Source organism: Lepidochelys kempii, chromosome 2, assembly GCF_965140285.1.
Source record: "Lepidochelys kempii isolate rLepKem1 chromosome 2, rLepKem1.hap1, whole genome shotgun sequence".
Lineage (NCBI taxonomy): Eukaryota > Metazoa > Chordata > Testudines > Cheloniidae > Lepidochelys > Lepidochelys kempii.
The window spans coordinates 221,870,303-221,897,946 of record NC_136381.1 but is presented as its reverse complement, the minus strand read 5'-3'; the positions used below and the strand labels follow the sequence as shown (position 1 = coordinate 221,897,946).

The window sequence follows — 27,644 nt, the reverse complement described above, 5'->3', positions numbered from 1 at the left end:
GCCTTAGAACTTCCTAATTAAATTGGTTTTAATTTGACAGAGTTGTGTATCTCTGGAAATAAAAATAAGTCACTTTGTTAATAGTACTGTGCATGTTCACTTTGTAGCCATGTTTGGAGCAAAGGCAGGTTGAACTCACTGAACACAGGTGGCTAATTTAACTGTGCTTTAAAAAAAACAGGAAGGTGTATGATGGGGAGTCCTCTAGCCAAATTGTTACACATTATGCAATTTTTTCTCCGGGAAATTCCACCCAAAAAGAAAATGCTAAGGTTACACAATACTCAGAAGTTAAGAAATAATGTACAGTATAAAACCATATACGCCCTGTGCATGAACTACAATAAAGACTTTACATAACCACCTCATTTTCTGAAGATTGTGCTATGTAACTATTACACTAATTTAGCTACAAACCACCCCCATACTATATATTCCAGTAAATGTTCACTATTATCTTATCCTTTTACACATCTCTCATGCAAAACCATTTTACTATGTTGTTTTAATTAAAAAAACACTTTCACAGACTCAGAATACACACAGTAATATACAATAAAGAATGTTAAAAATGTATAAAAATTGTGTCATACTATGCAATATAAACTATATTGTAGTACACATTTGAGTGCAACCTCATACTTTGTCATTTCTTAACATCTGAGTGTTTAATTACGCAGCCTTAGCAGTCTTTCACATGCGTTTTATTTTTGGATGGATTGAGTTCTTAAAGTCTTCTTACAATGTCAACATTTGAGACCTAGCAAATGAGGAACAAAAGTTAGATTCCAAGGGATTCCTAAGTGCTACAATATAAAAAAAAATAAATAAAGAAAAGCAGTCATGCAGGACACTGGCAAAGAAAAGGACTTTGTAGAAAAAGTTGTCCAACTCACCAGTCCATTGTTTGGCTGAGGTTAAAAAGGCAAACATTACTAAGATGTATCAGTGAGGAATCAGAACATAAACCAAGGCCTAATCCTACAAACACATGACTTTAGTCTCAAGGACTATATGTGATAAAGTTGCTCACGTATGTGCTTGAAGGACTGGAGTGCAGGTGTTACTGTAAATAGTACCGAGTATTGCTTAAAGATATGTCACTGACTTTGTCAGGACTGGGAATCCATCCTATTTAACTCTGGCAACTTCATCCTACAAAGGTGAAAACTTCAAAGTCTCACAATGCAGCTTAAATATTAAACTAGGGCTGGCAAGCGATTAAAAAATTAATCACGATTAATCATGCTGTTAAACAGTAATAGAATACCATTTATTTAAATATCTTTGGATGTTTTCTACATTTTCAAATATATTGATTTCAATTACAATACAGAATACAAAGTGTACAGTGCTCACTTTATATTTATTTTTATTACAAATATTTGCACTGTAAAAAAATAGTAATTTTCAATTCATGTAATACAAGTACTGTAGAGCAATCTCTATCATGAAAGTTTAACTTACAAATATAGAGTTATGTACAAAAAACCCCGGCATTCAAAAATAAAACAATGTAAAACTTTAGAGCCTACAAGTTCACTCAGTACTACTTCAGCCAATTGCTCAGACAAACAAGTTTGGTCACAATTTGCAGGAGATAATGCTGTCCTAGAGACTGGATGAACAAGAAGTAGGACTGAGTGGACTTGTAGGCTCTAAAGTTTTACACCGTTTTGGTTTTGAGTGCAGTTATGTAACAAAAAAAAAATCTACATTTGTAAATTACACTTTCATAATAAAGAGATTGCACTACAGTACTTGTATGAGGTAAACTAAAAAATACGATTTCTTTTATTTATCATTTTTACAGCGCAAATATTTGTAATAAAAATAATATAAAGTGAGCACTGTACACTTTGTACTCTGTGTTGTAATAGAAATCAACATATTTGAAAACGTAGAAAAACATCCACAAATACTTTATAAATTTCAATTGGTATTCTTTTGTTTAACAGTGTGATTAATCACGATTAATTTTTGAGTTAATCACGTGAGTTAACTGCGATTAATCGACAACCCTATATTAAATTAACTCAGCAGCTTACAATTTCATAATAAGTTATTCTTTCGCTTGAATCTCTCAGGATACACTTGATATTTCAACCATTAGCCTTTTTCAGAGGTTATCTAAAGAATGTAAACCCTGCAGGACAGGCACTGTGCCTGTCTACAATACATTATGCACATTTATGGCACCATTTAAATAATATGAAGAAAAATTAGGTGTCTTTTAGCCAAACCTGCAGTTATTTAAAATTGCCCTATATATAGTCTCACCTGTTCAATATATTCTGGATGTTTAGATTATACTTTTCCAGTGTTTTCTCAAAGGACTATGGTCACCTACCCCCTATGAAATTGAACTGAAAGCAAAATATATTGTTCAACAATATGTCATAGAAGTACAAGTTAAGATATATTTAAGATGTTGCCCTATACAGAGAGCTACGTAACCACAAGGCTTCTAGATTAAAAATCTTTGCTATGTGATGCAACGGATATTTAGGTTAATCTTAATCTCAGTGAATAGAATACTTTGAAAAGTCTTAAATGATACAAAGGCTGGTAAAGGGCATCTTGATAAGCTGGTTATATTAGTGAGAGACAGAAACAAAGCTAGATAAACACAACTAAAAGTCATGAATGATAAATAAAACTTCAGGGAAGATGGTTTCAACTCAGAAAGCACATCACATACATTATCTTGCTCATGAAAACAGGTAGTATGAAGTTGGAGACCAACCAGGCTAACTTTAATGAGAGTTACTGAGTAGCACACTGGCATACTGAACAGACTGATTCTGTGATTAACTTTATTGAAATATGTTTCTTCAGCAGAAGGTACTTGTATAGGCCGGATTTTCTTGGGGGAGGGGGGGAGGTTGTTTTGGGTTTTTTGGCACTGACGTTTATTTTCTTATGTTCTTGCATAGAAGTTTGGCCACTGATTTCAATGGGAGCAAGACCAGGCCCCAAATCTTTAGGGAGTGTAAGTGTTCTGACTTGGTTGTATTGACTAGCTACCTAATCAATTATTCCTTCTTACATAGCAATGATAATGAACAAGAGTGGTTTATAGAAAAGAAAGACTAAGGAGCTTCAAAACACTGACCCATATGTCAAATTAATGTGTCTTCATTGGAGGGACCCCTATGTAAGATATGATCCAAACCTTGAGGGGAGGGGCTGTTAAATTAAAAAAAACAACTATGAAGAATGGCAATATTTCCATTAATTTTGTTTTTACGTCTAATAAAAACCAAACATAGCCACTTGCTATGAGCTTTGCAAGCCCAACTTCATACCAGTGAAAGAGAATCTGAAAGTCATCATAAATAGAAACCAAAATTAAATTGACTAGCTAGTGTTCATCATCCAAGCTGAGCAAAGAAAGTAAAAGAAAAAGCTCAGAGAATATTATGTTAAGGCCTGATGCTACCTACAGTGGGAAGTGTTTTAGTACTTGTTGTCAAGAGTGATCCTACTTCTTGAGGCTATTCACAGTAGTAAGCATTACACCAGGTACTGAGAGTGTTCGCAAAATTATACAGGGGTGCTGGAACAATTTTTATAGCGGGAGTGCTGATGATGGAAACCATGTATTTGGTTTTAATAGTCCAAGCCAGCATCCCTAGTTCTAGCACCACTGCACGTACATATTCATCATTTTCCATTTGGAGAATCTGATGTATAATTTGTGGCATGAGAAAAGGATCTCTTTTAAATATATGGGGGGGGGGGGTTTAAACCCTGACACCGTCCCTTTAAATTACTCCCCCTTGTGCTTGACACACACCCACTGTGAGGCCACTAGCTAAATTTGGCTTGGGAAAGAAATCAGGTGACTTAATCGATGAAGGCAAAAGCAAAGTTCTTTCAGGCTCCATCAGATCTGACCCGTGCCAGAGTCTAAGACCCCAACTGCGGAGGTGCTGCAACAGGGGCAACACCGCTGCCCTGTGTGTATTACCCAGCCAAACGCGACTGTGCAGTGCCACAACTGTACGTGGTGTACCACAAACCCTGATGGGGCGCGCTCCCTCCCCCGGGCAGCTCCCAAGCAAGAGGGTGCAGGTGGGAAGCCCCCCCCCCCTCACGCAGAGGCCAAAGCCCCCCGGCACGGGCCGCAGGCCCCGCAGCGAGCCCTGAACGCAGCGAGCAACCCCCCCCCCCCATCCCGGCAGCGCCTGGCAGCAGCGCGAGGGACCTGCTCGCCAAACGCCGCCCCCGCCGGCGGGGGGGGGGCTGGAGGGGGGGCGCTGCAACGGCTGGCGGGGGGGCTCAGCCCACTCCAGCGAAGTTCCACCAAGGGCAGGCCCCCATCCGGCAGCTTCCCTCCAGCCAAGCCGCGGGGACACCCAGCAAAGGCGGCGGCGGCGGCCCGGCCCGGCCCGCCAGCAGCGGCTCCCGACTCACCTTGGCAGCCATGCTTCGTCCCGTGCAGCCGTCCCGACGCGGCAGGCACCGCCCCTCCTGCGCACCAGGCCGGCCGGGCGCCGCCCGCTCATTGGCTGCGACCGGGGCCCCGGGGCCCTGCCGGCGCGCGCGTGATCCGCCGCTCTCCTCGTGCCCGGCCTGAGCAAGGGGCGCACGTGACGCCGGGCTGCGCTGTCCAGTGGCAAGGGGCGGGCGGCGCGCGGCGCGCGGGGGGAGGTGACCTGTCCCTGGTTCAGGGGCGGCCGCTCAAGGGGCAGCTGGGCAAACAGCGGCGTGGGGCTTTGCTGAGGAGAGTGGGAAGCCGCCCGTTGCTGCAGTTTAATGCCCTGCGTGGATAGGTGACCAAGTCTCTGAGGTGCCACAAGTACGCCTTTTCTTTTTGCGAATACGGACTTCACGTGGCTGCTACTCTGAAACCCGCTTTTATAGGGACAGTCCTGATATTTGAGGCTTTTTCTTGTGTCGGTGCCTACATACCCACCGGCCCACTCTCCTGATTTTTCACACTTGCTGTCTGGTGGCCTGTGCCTGAGGGTGGGTTGTGAAAGAGCCACAGTGAACAACAGGTTTCAGAGTAACAGCCGTGTTAGTCTGTATTCGCAAAAAGAAAAGGAGTACTTGTGGCACCTTAGAGACGAACCAATTTATTTGAGCATAAGCTTTCGTGAGCTACAGCTCACTTCATCGGATGCATACTTTGGAAACTGCAGAAGACATTATATACACAGAGACCATGAAACAATACCTCCTCCCACCCCACTGTCCTGCTGGTAATAGCTTATCTAAAGTGATCATCAGGTGGGCCATTTCCAGCACAAATCCAGGTTTTCTCACCCTCCACCCCCCCACACAAATTCACTCTCCTGCTGGTGATAGCCCATCCAAAGTGACAACTCTTTACACAATGTGCATGATAATAAAGTTGAGCCATTTCCTGCACAAATCCAGGTTCTCTCACCCCGCTCCCAAAAACCACACCCACAAACTCACTATCCTGCTGGTAATAGCTCATCCAAAGTGACCATTCTCCCTACAATGTGCATAATTAAGGTGGGCCATTTCCAGCACAAATCCAGGTTTTCTCACATCCCCCCCACCCCCATACACACACAAACTCACTCTCCTGCTGGTAATAGCTCATCCAAACTGACCACTCTCCAAGTTTAAATCCAAGTTAAACCAGAACATCTGGGGGGGGGGGGTAGGAAAAAACAAGAGGAAATAGGCTACCTTGCATAATGACTTAGCCACTCCCAGTCTCTATTTAAGCCTAAATTAATAGTATCCAATTTGCAAATGAATTCCAATTCAGCAGTTTCTCGCTGGAGTCTGGATTTGAAGTTTTTTTGTTTTAAGATAGCGACCTTCATGTCTGTGATTGCGTGACCAGAGAGATTGAAGTGTTCTCCGACTGGTTTATGAACGTTATAATTCTTGACATCTTATTTGTGTCCATTTATTCAGTGACTCTGTAAAATGGAATTCCGGGGAACAATCAGTTGCACACATACAAGTGTGGGGAGGGATAGCGCAGGGGTTTGAGCAATGGCCTGCTAAATGCATCCTTGTGAGTTCAATCCTTGAGGCGGCTGTTTAGGTTTCTAGGGCAAAAATAAGAGACAGTACTTGGTCCTGCTGTGAAGGAAGGGGACTGGACTCAATGACCTTTCAAGGTCCCTTCCAGTTCTATGAGATAGGTATATCTCCACATTTAAAAAAAAAAATGGGAAATGCCTGCCTAGGAAGAAGTACTGTGGAAAGGGATCTGGGGGTCATAGTGGATCACAAGCTAAATAGGAGTCAACAGTGTAACACTTGCAAAAAAAGCAAACATCATTCGAGGATGTATTAACAGGAGTACTGTAAGCAAGACATGAGAAGTAATTCTGCTCTACTCTGCGCTGATTAGGCCTCAGCTGGAGTATTGTGTCCAGTTTTGGGTGTCACATTTCAGGAAAGATGTGTCCAAATTGGAGAAAGTCCAGAGAAGAGCAACACAACTGATTAAAGGTCTAGAAAACATGACCTGTGAGGGAAAATTGAAAAATTTGTGTTTGTTTAGTCTGGAGACGAGAAGACTGAGAGGGGACATCATAACAGTTTTCAAGTACATAAAAGGTTGTTACAAGGAGGGGGGAGAAAATTTGTTTTTCTTAACCTCTGAGGCTAGGACAAGAAGTAAAGGGCTTAAATTGCAGCAAGGGCAGTTTAGGTTGGACATTAGGAAAAATTTCCTACCTGTCAATGTGGTTAAGCACTGGAATAAATTGCCTAGGGAGGTAGTGGAATCTCCATCATTGGGGATTTTTAAGAACAGGTTGGACAAACACCTGTCAGGGATGGTCTAGAAAATACTCAGTCCTGCCTTGAGTGCAGGGGACTGGACTAGATTACCTCTGGAGGTCCCTTCCAGTTCTGTGGTTCTAGTCATTGCCTCATGGCTGCAAGCTCTCCAGAGTTCTCCGCTCCTGTGTGTGTTTGTACAATGCCTGGCACAGTGGGGCCCAGATCCTCTTTGGGGCTGCCTATAGTTAGGTAACTATCACAACGGGCCTTGAGATGCTATGCTAAACTGGTAGTATTACACATCCAGTTTGCACAGTTGACAGTTAAAAAGGATCTTTCCTAAACTGAATTGCCACAGCTTCATCAGAGATCTGACAGTCACACCAGGTTCTTTCTGGCGATTAGCGTCAATAAAGATTTTAGAGCTAGTGGTAAGTTTCCCTCCTCAGATGTTTCCTTCCTTCTTCTCACCAACTCACAAATTAATACTACGTAGCTAATCAAATTATTTTAACAGAACACATTTATTTTCAAACTAAAATCTCACTAAACTTTGGAAGTTTTTGCCTTCATGCAGACAATTCATTTTTTATTCTAAATTGGGGAAGTGGCTAATTAGGAACCAAAATGAAAATCATACATTACTGAAGAGCCAGAGTCAAGAGAATGACAGAAAAGGGCCCAATTCTGGCCTTTCTGTCCTCCAACATTTCCACTGACTTAATTAGAGCAGGATCATCCCCAAGTGTAATCTAACTTGATGGTGCTATGTCAGACAGACCAAAAAATGTAGAAACGTTGAAGGTACCTGGCTACACTACAGGCTCTACTGCGATACAGCTGTAGCACTGCAGCTATGCCTCTGTGGTGTAGGCGCTTACTACAAAGATAGAAGGGGTTTTTCTGACTCTGTATGTGTGTATTAAATCCACCCCCTCAAGAGGCATTAGTAGCTGCATCTAAGTGTTGGTTAGGTGCCCCTAAGGGCATGAAAATTTTCACAAACCTGAGTGCAGTAGCTAGATCCACCTAGTATTAGGTGTAGACCAGGCCTGAGAAACAAGGGGAAATCATTTATTTGATCTTTCAAATCATTACTTACGCGACTTGGCCAGAAGAAATAAAGACTTCCGCCAGTTTGGAGGTGCAGTGAAGAAAGCAAACAAGATACAAGGATGACTAGCTAAAGGAATGCATTATAAATTAAAGAGTGGTGTGTGGCATGTCAGTGTTCCTCCTCTCAGTAAATCAGGTTCTCATGTCCAAAGCTGTGTATGGGATCCACTCCTGACTACATGCTATCTGCCTTGTATGTCTAAAGTCAGAGTGCTACTAGGGGAGATTATCAAAGGCATAATAGCAGTTAGGTACATAGGCCCAGATTCTCAAAGATATTTAGGCATCTAACTCCCATTGAAGTCAATGTTATATGCTAAAATACCTTTGAGGATCTGGGTCAATTCCCACCTTAGTGTTTTAGCTCAACACTTTATTCTGAGATACTCTGAGACTGACATAAATGTTAATTTCTATTATTTTAGGCCCTAATTCTCTAAACAAACGTGCTTGACTTTAAACACGAGTAGTTCCAGTAAAATCAATGCATAAAGTTAAGCAACATGTGAAACCATTTACAGGATCTGAGCCTTAGTTAGTAAATTTGAGATGATTGGTTTTTTTAATTATAAATTAATATCAGTCCATTTATAAACAACATAAATGTTTTCTGATCATTTTTAATACTACTGATAAGAGAAGGACATTCATAGAGAAACAATATACAGTCATAATTGTTTTTCAACATAAATACACAAAAGCAAGGACATTTACAGTTGAGGCTAAAAGTCCATTTTAAACTGTCCCATTGAGCGTTACTATTGCAAAAACAGACTGCAAGGGAATTTTTTCAAGTCCAGATTGCTATGAAATTGTGAGTGGATCATTAGTATATCTACTGTTGTATTAATGTCAAGAGTCAAAAGAGTTAAAGTTAAATAAACTCTTTCACTGTCCAACATAAAACAGTGATGCAAAGAAGTCCAATTTTTTCCCCCCCTACAGAGACCTTTGTTTACTCAGTTGCTTGGCAAACACACAAAAGTATTCATTCTAAAATTGAAAGTTTATTGATCAAACACAAGAAAGAACAAGAAATTAAAACAAGCATTTATATTGAAACTGAAACTGAGTGATTATGCAAAACAAATTATCAAAACCTGTAAAGTCTGTCTTCAAAATATTAGCATCTTTTATTTTTAGATCAACCTTTCTTTGATGAAAAAGAAAAGGTTAATTTTACTTCGTGGTGTGATGAGAAACATCTCCTATTTCTAACAAACAGACAAAAGATAGAGGAGAGATAGGATAGAAAAGGTAGGGGATATATGGCTTTTGTTGATGTTGTCGGAACTCTAGACAGCTGGCCAGTCACAAATGGATGCTTGGCTAGCAAGTCAACCACCCCACCTGTTGCTTGGATCCTGGTTCACTTTCTGGATCATCATCTGGTTGGGTCCTTTCTTCTTAGAGCAGGATTCTGATCATCTCATCTCACTATGCTGATGCAATGCAATTGATTTCAGGGTCTGATGAAAAGCGGAGAGAGAGAAAGATAGGATAGGAAATAGTGAGGCAGAAAGTAACACAAAAGGGAAAAGAGGCAAAACTGGATCTTACGTGCCTTTGTGATGCTGTCAATTAGGAATCTCCACTGATGGGCTGAGGATTGGACGTCATGATGATATGATGATTTTCAGAATTTACTAATGAAAAATAAAGTTCTTTGAACAAAAGCAAGGCCAGCCGGCCTTCCTCCTGGAAGAAAATCTTTCAGTCTGAATTGCTACTTTAGTCTTGTGGTCAGGGAAAATGACCTGGGAAAAAGTGGCAGCATATTTCATTCCCCTCATTATTTTGTCCACCAGTTAGGCTTAATCGCTATCAGACAAATTTTGATCCATTAACTTCTGATCCCACATCTTCTGTTTTTACCAAGTATGATTTCAACAGTCATTGATTCATATTAGCAGGTTATTTTTGTTTGGACTAATCCAGCTTCTCTGGTTCTCTTGTGCTTGTTTATAATGTTTACTTATTGAAAACAACAACATATTTTTCATGGTTAATTTCCAAATAGGCAAAAAGTATAGGTTATTGTAACATTTTATGAACATTCACTCGCATTACATTTGACCTTACAATAGCATTACATTTTAGATCCAAAAATCACGACACTTCCTATGTTACTTATATGTCCCTCATCACTGTAGTGTCTGAGCACTTCACACTCTTTCATGGATTTCTCCTCACAACACCACTATGAAGTAGGGAAGTATTATTAGCCCCATTTTACATATATGGAACTGAGGCACAGAAAGGCCATGGGCGGGATTTTCAAAAGCATTTAAGTGAGTTAGGTGCATAACTCCCATTGGCTTTCAGTGGGAATTAGGTGCCTAGCTAAGGCACTTTTATTAATTATTATTAATAATGTTTATTTATTTGTATTACCATGGTGCCTAGGAGCCCTGGTTAAACAAAAAGACAGTCTCTTCCCCAAAAAGTTTACAATCTAAGTACTGTACCTCAAAGCTACACCCTGGAATCCCCATATTCACCTTGTCATATAATTAGGCTATATTTCATACAAAGCATACCATGTAAGATGTCATATGAAAAGTCATGATCTGCTGAAACCCATTGTTCTGTCCAATATGTATATCATTGATGTGTAACAAGTTATGAGATTTTGCTATAGTTGTTACTGAAATATGTTGTAAGTTTTCTAGTGACATACAAAGGAGGCAAATCACTCTCAGCAGGGTGTTCAATGACCATTAATCAGCAAAAGTGTTGTAAACAAGGAATTTACAATATTGTAAGAAGGCTAAATAAGCATCACACAGTGCGGGATTGCTCAACTCTGTGACTCAGCAAAGCCCAGCAAGACATGTCTGGGCTAGTGTTTTCTAGGCACATTGACTGAGGATATAAAATAGGGGACAGTGTCATCGTGCATTTGCCTTTCTCCTCCTCCATGTACGCTGGAAGCAACAAGAAGGCTGGGAAGCCAAAGTCTTCAGCTGAGGAGTCTAGTCCCAGGCTTAAAAAAGGAAGGCTGTGTATTAAGGACTGTAACATCCAGTGGGGTGAAAAAACTGCTTGATCCAAATACTGCCAAGTGTAATAGGGTTTAAGATTTAGCCTGTGCGCTTACTTTTTTTGGTAACTATCTCTGACCTTTTATGCCTACCACTTATAATCACTTAAAATCTATCTTTCTGTAGTTAATAAATCTGTTTTGTATTTTACCTAAAACAGTGTGTTTTGTTTGAAATGCTTGGGAAATCTCAGCTCAGTTTACAAAGGCTTGTGTATGTCTTCTCCAAACTGGGGGGGGGGGGGGGGGCAGACTGGGTAATAAACGTAAACTGGCCAGACTTCTAACCAGGGAAAGATGGGGCAGTGCTGGAGTGCAAGTCTGGAGAGGTGGGGAGAATTGGCTGGTGCTTTTCTCTGTGTGATTCGTGAGTGGCTCTGGGAGGATTCATGCAATGTATCTGGGTGTGGGGTTGTGCTGAGTGATGTCAGCACCTGGAGAGGTTTGCTGCTTGTCACTAGCAAAGCATTGTGCGAGATAGCTCAGTCTGGAGAGTTAAGGGAGCACAATGGTACCCCAGTTCCAGCTTGTACTCCAGGGATCCCTTCACAAAGAGACAATAGTAAAACAAGTGGATACAGAGAGACTGACAGGAAAATACCAGGAAACACTGAGACAATCTTGGTCAACACACTAGGCAGTGATCTTGGCCCTCCAGCAGCTTCACTGTTGTTAAGTTTTTTTGTAGGCATCACATCAAAGGAGAGTTTTATGGAGGGATCTGAAGGAGACCAATGAAGTGAGTTTGCAGATGTTTACAAGGATTTCCTCCCAAGTGTGAGGGGCAGCATGGAAGCAAGCACAAAGTGTTCATTTGAAAATTTAACAAGTAGGTGATAGAAGCTGATCACCGGCAAGTGCCAACCTTCTGATACTGAATGAGACAGGGTGCAGCCAGGGGGTGAAGGGCCTTGGAAGCAAAGACAAGCGGCTTATATCTGATGTGCTACAGAAGAGGGAGCCAGTGGAGAAATGCAAAGAGAAGACTGACATGGTCAACGTAACAGGCTAAGAGAATGATCTTTGCAGAAGCATTCTGCATGAATCTGAGCAAGGCAAGATTAAACTTCTTAGGGCCAGAGAAAAGGAAGTTGCAATTATCAAGATTTGAGATAATGACAGTTTTAGCTGTATGGCTAGAAAAGGCAAGGCTTTTGAAAATTCCACCCCAAGGTGACACAGAAAGTCTATGGTGGAGGAGGAAATTGAACCCAGGTTTCCTAAGTCCTAAGCAAATGCCTTAACCACTGGGCCATCTTTCCTTATCGCAAGGCCTGGGCTTCCTACAATCCAGTAGTAGTTGTGGCCTATTTTGACCGATCTTACAAACACAGCAGCAGTAGAGTACTCAAGGTATCCTTTTGGACATGGACCAATATTCACTTCAAGAATACCAGTGGACACCTGACAGAGGCTCCAAGTAGTGACAAATCCATTGTGGGGGAACGTTGCCGTGGAAAGTGGCTACATCTCCATGCTAGTTAATGGTGAAGAAGCATGATTAAGACTGATTCAGTGCCTACCCTAAGCAGCTTCTAGCAGCCAGGTTCCTGTACAATCCACATTGCATGCCTCCCATCAAGTGGAGAATGTGCAACACCACCAGCTCCCTGAGGCTGAATCTGTCTTCCATAAATGCTGACACAGGGAGGATCTTCTTGTATCAGTTTTCGTGAATCTTGGCCAAGATCTTTTTGCTCACTATGACCCAGAGACTATCACTAATAAAATCCAACAGATGATATGACACAAACTGAGTGAGTCATTCACAAGGAATAATTCCTCCCTTTCTGCCTGCAAAATATCTACAGCAGATTGTGATTCCCTCTAACGTATTTATTAATCTGATTATTATTTTAAATTATATGACTTAATCTGACAATTGTCATTCATCGTTTTTTACTCTACCACAAATATTTTATATTTGAGCAGCGTTGTGCAGTTGTGATTGGTCAGATGAGGCATGGTATTGTTTCTGGTGCCTGACTGAATTAGCATACAAGATCTTCAGATATAAATATTTGCACATGCACAAAAATTCAGTGTCTGAACATTTTTGCCTGTAAAAATTGGTCACTAACTGTATGAAGAACATAAGAATGGGTCAAACCTATGGTCCATCTAGCTCAATATCCTGTCAGGTGCTTCAGAGGGAGTGAAGAGAACAGAGCAATTATAGAGTGATCCGTCCCCTGTCATCCAGTCCCAGCTTTTGGCAGTCAGAGGTTTAGGGAAACCTAGAGCATGGGGTTGTGTCCCTAACTATCTTGGCTAATAGCTATTGATGAACCTATCCTCCATGAACTTGTCCAATTCTTTTTTGAACCCAGTTATACTCTCGGCCTTTACAACATCCCCTGGCAATGAGTTCCAAAGGTTGACTGTGTGTTGTGTGAAGTACTTCCTTATGTTTATTTTATTTAGGGAAAGAGAACATAAAATTGGCACAAACATGGCCATTGTGAATTCATTTAAAAAATCAAAACAAATATTGATGGAATTGTAGTCGCATTATTTGCCCAATTCAGATTTTGACCCACCTACTATACAGGAATATATTACATCTACGGAGGGGATTGGCATTCACAAAGACAAAGGTGGTGAGTCAGAAGTTATTCTTTCTTTACAAATACATTATTGTTAAAAAGAAGAGTTGAAAATGGCCTAAAAGTTTTAAAATGCAATCTTAAATAAATAAATCAGTAAACTGATCCATTAATATTGATTGTGAAAAATATAGGATTAGATCCTCTGCTGGTATAAATCAGCACAGCTGAAGGAACTTTGCTTATTTACACCAGCTGAGGATCTGGCCCATAGTATATAAGAGACATCTCACAAACAAAGGATGTTCTGTTTCTGTCATAAGTGAAAAACACTTCATAACTCAGGAGTACCATTGGCATGAATAAGTTATGAAAAATCTTCACAACCAAAAGAAACATAATCATCCTTCATGTATAACAGATTTGTTTATTCTGTAAAGATTCATTTCAGTTGATTAATTATCAGTATCTGCTGATGGTGGAGGTAACAAGCCACCTCTGATGAGAGAATTATTGGCGTACATGCTCAGAATATTTATCACCTAACACGTTGTATATGCTTAGAATATTTATCATACTATGCACTACTATTATTACAATTTTTTCCAGCTAGATACCAAATATAAATTACACTCCAGATACATAAAATAGGTATATTTTTTCCAGGCTTTTTTTTAGCATAGGGGTTTTTTAAAAAATAAATCAATAGAAAATGAATAAGATGCAGTCATGTGTTTGTATGCCAAATCTTTTGCAAGTGCTAAGCACTGCTGCTCTCTGTGTTAAATCATTGTTATTCTGAACTAGTAAAAGATTTGCATAAGTGCAAATGGCAGCTTCTAACAGTGCCATCAGAATGATTTTAGCTGATACCAAATGGAATCTGTGCCAGCTAGTTGCTTGCTCGTTGACCATTATTTACAGATGTGAGTCAGGAAAATGGTGGTTCAGCCAGAAGGAAATCAGTCCCCACCCTGCCCCCAATTTCATTTATCACTTCAACAAAATTATAATATGTGAACTGAAATCAAATACAAATGAAAGATTAAATTTCCCCCATTCTAAAACATTTATGCAACGAAATAAATCTTGTTATAAAAAAGTCCACTAATCACTATAGAATAAAGGGGAAAAGAGAACCTAGTCATCTCTTAAGTATTTATCATTCAGATTTCAATATTTTGTTTATTCACAGTCAGGCCATATAGTAATAATCAACAAATGTCTTCATCAAGACCATTCCCATTACTAAACCAGGTCACCATTTTTTTACCAGACTTTACTATGTAAAAGATTTACCATCATTCTTATTTTATATATCGAGATATATATACCTAGTATTTTCAGAGAATAATATGGAAGCTCTGCTGCCTAATGGCAAAAGTTCTGCATGAACTGCTAACTTCTTTCTCCTAGTTTGAGTAACCTTACAAATATCTGAAAATAAGAAAATTTTCTTGTATTAAAACTGTTTTATTTTATTTTCCATTTTCCCCCTCTCCTGACAGGGTGGATTTGATTTAAATCAAATTGATTTAAATCCTGATTTAAATCACTAGTCAGGAAGGCTCGATTTAATCATGGATTTCTACATAAAAGTGCATTCTCCTTGGTTGTTATAACCTTAATACATATTCTTCACAACTCAGAGATAGATCTAGGTTTCATTTTCAGAAGGTACACACCATACATTTTTAAAGTGATTTATTTTGAAAACTTTTCAGATTAGTTTTACAGCTGTATCAGATAGTGAATGATTGTTTGGTTATTTCATTCACCAACAGTAATTGAAGCAGATATTTATGAATTCATTGGGAGGTAAACTATCTCCAATTCAACAGATTAATCATTAATATTTGGAGGATTTTCTTGTCATGCTCTATTAGGAGGAGAACATCACCAGACAGACATTTAATTTTTTTTTTAACTAAAACAACAACGTATTCTGGATTTTTTTCTTCAACAGCAAACATATAATATTTTAACAAAACAAGCATATGAATTTTTGAATTTAGTTAACCTTCAAGTTTCTTAAAATCAGGTTTGTTTTTTGTTAAAGTTGCTTTTAAATAAACTAGTTAAATGAAATATTTTAAACAAATATTTAATCAACTATGTCAGCCAAGTCAACATGAGAAACTTAATATAGTGGGAAAAAGAAAAGGAGTACTTATGTCACCTTAGAGACTAACAAATTTATTTGAGCATAAGCTTTCGTGAGCTACAGCTCACTTCATCGGATGTAGCTCAGGAAAGCTTATGCTCAAATAAATTTGTTAGTCTCTAAGGTGCCACAAGTACTCCTTTTCTTTTTGCGAATACAGACTAACACGGCTGCTACTCTGAAACTTAAAATATTGGCTTCTGCAGTTAACTCTGTCATCTTCACCTTCATTTTCCTGTTTGTTCATAATCTGGAAAAGAAAAACAAGCTTTCCTGTTTTTCAGTTCCCAAACGATTTCTCAATTGGGAATGAATTAGTCCAAAGGAAGAAAATATTCTTTCTACACTGGCAGAAGAAGCTACTGCCGTTAAAAGTGAGATTATCACTTCAACAGTCTCTGAATCCAAGTGCTGAAGTGACTTCCACCAGTTCACTGGTGTGACTTTCTTTAAAACATCAGCAAACATATATTTCTTGAATGGTTCACCTTTAGCTCTGAAGTTTATTATAGTTGGCATTATGGAGGGATGATTGCTGGGTGTCCATGTCATAGCCAACTCCTCTTCTTCGGCCATTAAGGTTTGACCCTGGTACTGAGTATTGAGAATATTTGCAAGAAAATGAGCTGGAGATAGTGCTTGTCCCATTCGTTTTTTTAATGCTTGTAATTTAACTCTGTCATTGCATATTTCTCTTTTTAAGATCTCACTCAGTTCCTTCCAAATTTCAACAGCGTCAGCAATAAAACAGCTGTTTCCCTGCATTTTGTTCAAGGCGACAGAAATAGGCTTCCGGGTACTCAGCATGTGTTCAACATTTCTCTTAAGCCCAATGTTGAGAACTGTGGCTGTGACAGTGCCATCTGTTTTTTCACAATTTTGTTCACAAACTATCATCAGATTAGGCCAGTTCATAGAATCATAGATCATAGAATCATAAAATATCAGGGTTGGAAGGGACCCCAGAAGGTCATCTAGTCCAACCCCCTGCTTGAAGCAGGACCAATTCCCAGTTAAATCATCCCAGCCAGGGCTTTGTCAAGCCTGACCTTAAAAACCTCTAAGGAAGGAGATTCTACCACCTCCCTAGGTAACGCATTCCAGTGTTTCACCACCCTCTTAGTGAAAAAGTTTTTCCTAATATCCAATCTAAACCTCCCCCACTGCAACTTGAGACCATTACTCCTCGTTCTGTCATCTGCTACCATTGAGAACAGTCTAGAGCCATCCTCTTTGGAACCCCCTTTCAGGTAGTTGAAAGCAGCTATCAAATCCCCCCTCATTCTTCTCTTCTGCAGGCTAAACAATCCCAGCTCCCTCAGCCTCTCCTCATAACTCATGTGTTCTAGACCCCTAATCATTTTTGTTGCCCTTCGCTGGACTCTCTCCAATTTATCCACATCCTTCTTGTAGTGTGGGGCCCAAAACTGGACACAGTACTCCAGATGAGGCCTTACCAATGTCGAATAGAGGGGAACGATCACGTCCCTCGATCTGCTCGCTATGCCCCTACTTATACATCCCAAAATGCCATTGGCCTTCTTGGCAACAAGGGCACACTGCTGACTCATATCCAGCTTCTCGTCCACTGTCACCCCTAGGTCCTTTTCCGCAGAACTGCTGCCTAGCCATTCGGTCCCTAGTCTGTAGCGGTGCATGGGATTCTTCTGTCCTAAGTGCAGGACTCTGCACTTATCCTTATTGAACCTCATCAGATTTCTTTTGGCCCAATCCTCCAATTTGTCTAGGTCCTTCTGTATCCTATCCCTCCCCTCCAGCGTATCTACCACTCCTCCCAGTTTAGTATCATCCGCAAATTTGCTGAGCGTGCAATCCACACCATCCTCCAGATCATTGATGAAGATATTGAACAAAACCGGCCCCAGGACCGACCCTTGGGGCACTCCACTTGGTACCGGCTGCCAACTAGACATGGAGCCATTGATCACTACCCGTTGAGCCCGACAATCTAGCCAGCTTTCTACCCACCTTATAGTGCATTCATCCAGCCCATACTTCCTTAACTTGCTGACAAGAATACTGTGGGAGACTGTGTCAAAAGCTTTGCTAAAGTCAAGAAACAATACATCCACTGCTTTCCCTTCATCCACAGAACCAGTAATCTCATCATAAAAGGCGATTAGATTAGTCAGGCATGACCTTCCCTTGGTGAATCCATGCTGGCTGTTCCTGATCACTTTCCTCTCATGCAAGTGCTTCAGGATTGATTCTTTGAGGACCTGCTCCATGATTTTTCCAGGGACTGAGGTAAGGCTTACTGGCCTGTAGTTCCCAGGATCCTCCTTCTTCCCTTTTTTAAAGATTGGCACTACATTAGCCTTTTTCCAGTCATCGGGGTCTTCCCCGGTTCGCCACGAGTTTTCAAAGATAATGGCCAATGGCTCTGCAATCACAGCCGCCAATTCCTTCAGCACTCTCGGATGCAACTCGTCCGGCCCCATGGACTTGTGCACGTCCAGCTTTTCTAAATAGTCCCTAACCACCTCTATCTCCACAGAGGGCTGGCCATCTCTTCCCCATTTTGTGATGCCCAGCGCAGCAGTCTGGGAGCTGACCTTGTTCGTGAAAACAGAGGCAAAAAAAGCATTGAGTACATTAGCTTTTTCCACATCCTCTGTCACTAGGTTGCCTCCCTCATTCAGTAAGGGGCCCACACTTTCCTTGGCTTTCTTCTTGTTGCCAACATACCTGAAGAAACCCTTCTTGTTACTCTTGACATCTCTGGCTAGCTGCAGCTCCAGGTGCGATTTGGCCCTCCTGATATCATTCCTACATGCCCGAGCAATATTTTTATACTCTTCCCTGGTCATATGTCCAACCTTCCACTTCTAGTAAGCTTCTTTTTTATGTTTAAGATCCGCTAGGATTTCACCATTAAGCCAAGCTGGTCGCCTGCCATATTTACTATTCTTTCGACTCATCGGGATGGTTTGTCCCTGTAACCTCAACAGGGATTCCTTGAAATACAGCCAGCTCTCCTGGACTCCTGATACAGAGCTCAAACCAGTCCACTACTGAGTTCCATTGCATGTCTTGTGGGAGAGTTAGCTTAGTTCCTCCCACTTTTTTCAGAGCAGCTGCTGCAAAGTGGTTGTTATGGAAGCATTTTGCAATTTCAACAACATTAGCCTTTATTTCTGGAACACGGAAGTCTTTGGCTAGGAGGTGCATCAAATGAGCACTGCAACCGTATGTTATGAACTTGGGACTCTCTTCTAAGTTTCTTCTCATCGTGGATATATTTGCAGCATTGTCTGTGACCAAGCTGTGTACTAGACATTTAAATTTTTTTTCACAGTTTGTTATAGCTTTTACTGCTACTTCTTGTAAGTATTCTGCTGCATGTGCATTTCCTGATGTCTCAATTGTTTCTGTAAGGAAGACATTCCCTTCTTCTGTTGTCACATAAGCCCATACAACAGGATCATTGTGGACATTGCTCCACCCATCAAGACTCAGGTTAACAATTTCACCCTCTAGACTTTTTGCACACTACTCAATTTCTCTTTCATACACTTTATCCAGCAATTTGCCTGCGACATCTGCTCTGTTGGGTGGACTGTATCCTGGTCTTAATGACTGAACCATGTTAATGAAGTGTGGGATCTCAATCATACAGAAAGGAGAGTTTGTTGCATAAACAAACCAGGCAATTTTTTCATCAATTACCTCTTTTTGTAATCTACTGGTTCTTATCACAAACTTATCTATGGTTGTTTCTGGATGATGGAGATTTTTTTTCCCTTTTTGCTGCAGGTGATATACTGTAGCTATGTGACATACATGATGTGACTGAAACATTGGCAGATAACTCTGAAACTATAAAAAGAAAAGGAGTACTTGTGGCACCCTAGAGACTAACAAATTTATTAGAGCATAAGCTTTTGTGAGCTACAGCTCACCTCATCACGAAAGCTTATGCTCTAATAAATTTGTTAGTCTCTAAGGTGCCACAAATACTCCTTTTCTTTTTGCAGATACAGACTAACACAGCTGCTACTCTGAAATCGGAAACTATAGAAAATGATGGTGCTCTTGAAGGTGGATAGTCTTCAGAATCCTGTATGTTGAGGATGAATTCTTCTAAACAAAATAAGTCAGTGCATCTATTTAATTATTATTACCATACTGCTCATTTAGTATTATTCATTGCATTCACTGACACTCAGTACTACTTTAAAGGTGAAATTATAAAAGGAAGATCTGCCTATTTCAGCTATTTATTTTTTATCACAACTCCATCTAAAATGATAGTACCATAGAGTAACAACTATATTTTTTGCTCAAACATGAGAATTCAAGAATAGTCCAGAAGGAAGACAGCTAATCCTTTAGAAAGAAGTATGAAATAAAAAAGTTTACCAACCTGAAGATCCTGCATGTTCAGACATGTTCCTTTCATCCTCTCCAGGGTAGCTTCCTCCTGAGAAGGAACACTTCTCATGATGTTGTTTCACATGGGCAACCAGGCCTTGCATTTCTTTGTTGCACTGTTTGCATTTTGCACACATGCCTGTCTTACCCACAGGTAGAGGAACTTCATTAAAATATTCCCAAACTGGGTCTCTTTTATGGCCTGATGCCATAATAGGTTTTCCCTTCTAGTGAGAGAATGGTATGGTAGATCTCAAATCAATGAAGGCTACACTCAGAAAGACCTCAAGACTTATGGAATATGCCGCTCAAACAGTTTTACTTTTGTTTCTACTGCCTGTCCCTCCCTTCTCACATTTATCTCCAGACTTCTTCTCCTTGTCCAGATCTATTCTGCCCACAACAATCTTCTATTCATTGAACTTTTTGAAACTTTGCACTTTTAGAGAGAGGTAAGGGATTGACTCTATGTATAGAAATTTGCAGAGGGACAGTAGGGTTGAGGTCTGTTATTTCTCATCTCTAAATATTATTTATTTAAAACATATTTGCTGTTAACAAGCATGTTCTCTCTGGAGATACAAATCCACAGTTCGAGAACTGCAAAACTAAGCATCTCTGATGATATCTTCTAGACTGAGCACTGAGTCCCATTGGGTAGATAGAAAGATTAACCTAAATAATCTATACAGAAGCCCCTGGAATCCCATAAATTTGGGTCCCTACTCCATGAACTATTGGAACTCATTTACAAAACTTTTCTTAAACATTACATGAATATATTGTCTCACACTATAGAATTAGAATTTATAATCCCTATTCCATGATGAGATACCTTTGAGCTATAATGTATCTTATTAAACACTATCTTTAGATAGGTCTTTTTCTCAAGAGCATTTTATCAAAAACATCTGATTTAAAGTGCTCCGGAGGAATGGTTCATGTTCCAGAAATCTCACACTCTAAGGCAGTGATACTCAGACTGAGGCTCGGGAGCTGCAAGTGGCTTTTTAATGTGTTTCCTGTGGCTCTTTGCAGCATATGATATTAAAACACTGTGTGATTTAATTATTAACCAATCTAAGTTATTAACCAAACAGGATGCTTTTACTATGCTGTTAACCAATTGTAGTTGATAAAATAATAATACTTGGTCAGTCATTATCTGTGAGAATAATATATATATGTATAAATGAAATATTTCCCATCATACTGTTTAAATATGAATATATAGTACTATAGTAAATGAAACAATGAATTCACATGATTGTGGTTCTTTTGGGTAATACTAATAGCTAATTTAGGTCCTAAACAACTGACGTCTGAGTATCTCTGCTCTAAGGGCTTGATCCAATGTCCATTTGAAGTCAGAGTATTTCCATTGACTTCAATAAGGTTTGGATCAAGCCCTATGGATACTATCTACCCAGTATTTATGGCTTTTTCCATGATCACTGTTTCCAAACATCTGATAGTTGTTCTGGTAGATAAAGATGATCTGGATAAAAATAAAGTTTAAAAAGGTTTCAAGGGGTTACAAAATCTCATTAAAATTTGAAAGGTGGGGGTTGCAGATGTTCTACTTAAGAGAATTTAACAGAGAATTTTATCAAAAAATCCAAACCCTTCTAAGACCTCAGTGGCAGAGGCTTAATTTGTAGTTGTCCCCCAACTCTTTTCTTAGGTCTATATGCTCCATTATGTTTTCCACTTTTTGCTTCCCTGGCAAATTTGCAATATATAATATATATAATCACATATAATCACCAGGCCTCAGTGGGTCACAGCTGAGAATGCCAGATTAGATCAAACTGCTGAGATATAGGGTGGATTCACCCCAAACTGGTGGTTATTCTATCATAGGATTATACCAAACCAGTAACAAAAGTAAACTTCTGTCTCACCACACTGGTTTACAAGAAATCAGAAAGGCAGTCTTCTTAGGCATCCCAGCCTTTATTTCACCACCCAGACTCTACCATGAGTGGTTATTGAACACTATTTTAATCAAACAAAGGGTTCTTCTGATCCCAAGAGATCAGCCATATAGCCAGACCAATATATAACTCAGATCTTACCCAATAATCATGCTGCTGCCAATCCTTTAGTAACTAAAATCTAACAATTTATTTATAAGAGAAAAGAAGAAGAGAGTTAATAATGGCTAATAGATCATATACAACCAGTAATTGCAATCCAATTATAGCAGGTTTGTAGCAGTGATGTTATAGACTGTTGGCTTGTAAAGTCTCTGGTAACTTACAAAAGATTGGAAGGTCCTCAGTCCATAGCTCAATTACACTCCTTTTAATTGTAAGGCCACAGTCCAGAGAATTAGAGTAGGAAAGAGGCAACATGGAGATGAATCAAGGGTCTTTTATATCCTCTGCCATGTGTTTGGTATTTTACTATCCCAAAACAAAGCTCACAGCACAGTTTGTGGAAAATTACTGGCACAAGATGGAGTCCAGGTTCACATGAACAAGTCACATGCCCTTACATGGCTTGCTGACTCACAGGGGCAGCCATTGGCCACTTGGAGGCAAGGCATCTGTAGGAAGAGCCTTTTGGGTGGAATGAGTTTCTCCTATGGCCCACTGTGAGAGTTAAAAGAAAAGGAGGACTTGTGGCACCTTAGAGACTAACCAATTTATTAGAGCATAAGCTTTCGTGAGCTACAGCTCACTTCCTCAGATGCATATCGTGGAAACTGCAGCAGGCTTTATATATACACAGAGAATATGAAACAATACCTATTCCCACCCCACTGTCCTGCTGGTAATAGCTTATCTAAAGTGATTTCCAGCACAAATCCAGGTTTTCTCACCCTCCACCCCCCCACACAAATTCACTCTCCTGCTGGTGATAGCCCATCCAAAGTGACAACTCTTTACACAATGTGCATGACAATCAAGCTGGGCTATTTCCTGCATAAATCCAGGTTCTCACATCCCCCCCACCCCCATACACACACAAACTCACTCTCCTGCTGGTAATAGCTCATCCAAACTGACCACTCTTCAAGTTAAAATCCAAGTTAAACCAGAACATCTGGGGGGGGGGTAGGAAAAAACAAGAGGAAACAGGCTACCTTGCATAATGACTTAGCCACTCCAAGTCTCTATTTAACTTGGATTTTAACTTGAAGAGTGGTCAGTTTGGATGAGCTATTACCAGCAGGAGAGTGAGTTTGTGTGTGTATGGGGGTGGGGGGGATGTGAGAACCTGGATTTATGCAGGAAATAGCCCAGCTTGATTGTCATGCACATTGTGTAAAGAGTTGTCACTTTGGATGGGCTATCACCAGCAGGAGAGTGAATTTGTGTGGGGGGGTGGAGGGTGAGAAAACCTGGATTTGTGCTGGAAATCACTTTAGATAAGCTATTACCAGCAGGACAGTGGGGTGGGAATAGGTATTGTTTCATATTCTCTGTGTATATATAAAGCCTGCTGCAGTTTCCACGATATGCATCTGAGGAAGTGAGCTGTAGCTCACGAAAGCTTATGCTCTAATAAATTGGTTAGTCTCTAAGGTGCCACAAGTCCTCCTTTTCTTTTTGCGAATACAGACTAACACGGCTGTTACTCTGAAACCTGTGAGAGTTAAGTGTCTCTGATGGGCTGTCAACTTGAATAGTCCATTCATAATGTCCTGGCTAGACTGCATGTAAATTACACCCAGGAACAAACACAATGGTGATACAGTTATATAGCCCATAGGAGCCAACTCCGTGGGTGCTCCAGGGCAGCTCTGCACCCACCGGCAGCCAAGCTCCCCCCCCCTCCACCTCACCTCCACCTCTACCTCCTCCCCTGAGTGTGCAGCGTCCCCACTTCTCCACCTATCTCCGAGTGCTTGCCACCACAAAACAGCTGTTTTGCGGTGTAACAAGCTCCGGGAGGGAGGGGGAGGAGCAGGAACACGGCACGCTCACGGGAGAAAGCAGGGAAGAGGCGGGGCTGGGGCAGGGATTTGGGGAAAGGGTTGGAATGGGGCAGGGCCTGGGGAAAGAGGGGTTGAGCACCCACCTGCACCAGCAGAAGTCAGAGCCTATGATATAGCCAATATTCATAACTTCAGCTACAAAAATGCTATATGCATATAAACAGGATAATCATCTTTAGCAAATCATAACTTTTGCATTGACACCTTACATGATAAAATGGGTACAAGTTTTGTTGCAATTGTCTAGCAGTAGCAATACTAATGATAAACATGGTCACACTTCAATCATACAGCATCACAAATGTACTATATACTGACAACTACCCCTCACCCACAGACTGTTTCTGAAATGATGCCCCTGATCAATGATACCAAAGATTCTGGCCTGGGAACATTTTACACAACTTTCCATTATATCACTTTTTACAAGGACTAATGCATTGCGTCCACTTCCTGTCGAAGATTGAGTGCTTTTACAATAAAATTTCCACAAAATCTTTCATCTCCCTCTCCACTCTGTTGTATTCGTTTTTTAGATGGAATACATGGGCCAAAGGTGTTAACATAATTCAGTCACTGTCCAATATTAAACAGTGTCCAACAAAGTTCGGGGGTTGGTATACAGAGACCTCCAGCTCCTTAGTAGTATGGCAAACACCTTTTGGCCTTTAATTAAAGATAAGGAAAAGAAGAAAAAACAGCTAAAACATTTGAAATGTAAAGTATGAAGTAAAGCTTTCATTTTCACAACATCCCTTATTTTCTTTCCCTTTAGCCAGAGAGAGTTTTTAGAAGGACAACTCCCTTGTTAGACTGTCTCTTAGATGGTTTGAAGGACAGTAATAACTGTCCTTTTGGGGAAAAGCAAGGAGGTTAGTTGAGATGGGGTGGAGCTGTTGCTGTTGTAGGGTGTAGTCCAATCCCATTTCATCCCAGTTGGTGTTTGGTATTCAGCTGGAGCTGGTAGAGAAGGCAGTGTTATCTGCGTCCCTCTTGCCAGCTAACGGGATTAGGATGAAGAAAGTCCAGTGTTCCAGGAAATGGTAGGGGTGGCAGCCATGGTGGTGAAGGTCACTCCAGTAGCTTCTGTCTGTTCTTCTTTTCGTACCTTTTCCCATCAACCTTTGTGGTTGTGAGTTATTCTGACATCTTATGAATGTACATTCACTTTTTACAGATAAACTTATAATTAGGGTAAATGTGTAGGCCCAGTTATCAAAACAACCTCCATTCCTCTCTGTGTTTTATTTCAAAACAGCACTTTTAGAAGAAACTACATCCAATTTAGACTAAAGAATCAATATCTAGACTACAATGTCTGTGAAGCACCCAAAGTGATTTCTAAGGAGACCGCTGTCCAGTTAGCAATCAATCCGTTCACTCCCATTTAACTTTCCAGCAGTAAGTGATGAACATGAAAAAGAGTAACAGAAAATATTCTCTTCATTTCAATAGCCCCCTTGGGAGTTGTTGAGGCATCTATAGTTCTGAATTTATCTAGTCCATCTCCCTCATTGCCTTTCCATCTTCTATTAAAGGATATATCTGAAACTAAGAGGAAAATACAAAGACCCTTTTCCATAATGCCCCAAACCAAAGTATAGCAATACTTAGGAATAATAAAAAGCAAACTAAGGAACTAATTATAAGATTCCCATTTAATAGATTTTAATATTAATATTTATTATTTCTATAAGGGAACTACCCTTAGCCCCACTCTGCTAGGCACTGTACAAACATGTAACAAAGAGACAGCCTTACTCCCTAAGAGTTTATTTTAAGAGTAGAAGGGACTGCTGTCATATAATCCAATTCCCTGTGTAACACAGGCCACAGAATTTCATAATCTGGTCTTCCATTAAGGATTTTTTTTACTTTTAGGGGAATTATCCAGAATAGAAAAATATTGGGGAAGGTCATTAGTTAATTGATAGGAATATCAATATCACATCACATAGTGTACAAGAACATCACAGAAAGCAGAGGGGATTTTAACCTGTCTGCTGTGCAGCATTACATGCCAAGAGTGAAGGATTTGGCAGTAGGAGCAGCTCAGAAAGAGTGATGGAACAAGTGGCTCCAGGTGTGGGGCATGGGTGATTACAGGTCAGGAGCAGAGTATCAGCTGGTGTGGGGAGTAGGTCTCTCCTTCCCATCTCAGAAGTCAGCCCCACATGCAGGGGACAAGCAGTGGCAGGAATGAAGAGCGGAGCAGCAGCAGTGAAGGGCAGTAGAACTTGGTGAAAACTGAGCCACACCCCATCTGTCCCCCCAAACAATCCACAAATATTTGACCAAATTTTGTTTTTTCTGCATCACATGAATAGCAAGCTAGAATGACACAGGGCATGGTTCTGCAGCCATTCTGCTTGCAGATTTCCCACAAAAGTCAGTGGGAGACCCAAGTGCAAAGCTGCTGTAGAAATGGAGCCTTGCCTTCCAGTCAATTTGGAGATACTACATTATGCTGCTTAAACTTGCTGAAGGTAGCGAAACGTCATGAAGCTGCTGGAGCTGCTCATAGCTGTTGGATGCCCAATTTCATTTTAATCCCATTCTTTCCTCTTGTTTATTCAGTGACTTTTATTTTGTAGTTCTCTGACATCAGAACAACACTGCAAACAGCAGTTAGTAATCAGACTATTAAAGGCTTTCTTGCATAGCACAATGGTTTTACATTAATCATTTGGTATAATAAAAATAATGTCACTGTAACTGAACATTGTCACAGGATCAATGTCTTCTTCCTTGATACTACACCGTTCAGCTTTGCCTCTGCATGCATGTAGCAGTACAACTGCATTATCCTGTGATAGCATTCAGTTTACATTGTCCATTAAAGAGATCTGGTGCTAGAAGAGAGATTACAAATTTGTTATTGTGGTTTTCCATTTATTATAAGTATGTTTAATTAAAATGTTTTTGCCTTATGATAGAATCCAGCAGCCCTACTTGCTTTCTAACATCAACAGTGTCTTGGAGGTTGTACAGGAAAGACTAAAAAGGGAGCCACTTTATATCTGGAAGCAGGAAGGGAGTTTCGGAAGGTGGAATTTTGCATCCATTTAACAGGGCTAGGGTGTTATCTAGGTCAGGGGCCTGTTTGTTTGCACATCATTTTTTCTTTCCGTTATTGTAGCCAATGCACCCTTAAAACCTCAAGAATATTGGGGAGGAAAACTTACTTGTTGGAAGACTACCTTTTTCATTATGAAACCAACAGATCCAGTTCACAACATTAGCAAACCCCTTATAGCTGTGATCACCATATTATTGGGGGCTCAATTTTCAAAAGAGTCACATCCCCAGCCTCCATTTGTGCACATGCAACTGTGCACATGCCAGATACTTCTACACATAATATTTGTGCACTTGTGCTGACAAATGACAAAACACATTCATGTTTGAGTTGCCCTTATATAAGACCTTTTGTGCATGTAAACTCTGTCACTTGTGTACACAAGCAATGGTATGCACTCACAGGCCTCACATCCTGGGTTCAAATGGAAGCCTCACTTTGAAAATGTGGTCCTTTATGGCTGATTCTTTGATTAATGGCATGAATTGTTAGAAATTCCTTTTTATCAGCTCTTTAAAGGTAGATTTTTTTTTTCTGCAAGATATGTATATCTTTAGCAATTTATTCTTTTCCTAAATGAGATTTCAGCCAGATCCTCAGCTCATCTAATTCACCATCAATGGATCTAT

At 40.4% G+C, this 27,644-nt stretch overlaps 1 protein-coding gene across 2 annotated transcripts in view; it reads right to left on the bottom strand.

The window, feature by feature from the left end:
- SLC25A13 (solute carrier family 25 member 13) overlaps nt 1-4,556 on the bottom strand; it is a 131,778-nt gene extending 127,222 nt beyond the window's left edge. Inside the window, exons 1-2 of one of the 2 annotated variants that reach the window (XM_073333879.2) lie at nt 4,420-4,556; nt 897-911 (exon numbers count right to left, since the gene is read on the bottom strand). In XM_073333879.2, coding sequence (XP_073189980.1) covers nt 897-911; nt 4,420-4,431 — 27 coding nt within the window. In that variant the 5' untranslated portion in view covers nt 4,432-4,556. The remainder of the gene's footprint in view (nt 1-896; nt 912-4,419) is intronic. The other variant, XM_073333880.2, reaches the window with a different exon arrangement.
- Nucleotides 4,557-27,644: the final 23,088 nt, after the last annotated feature.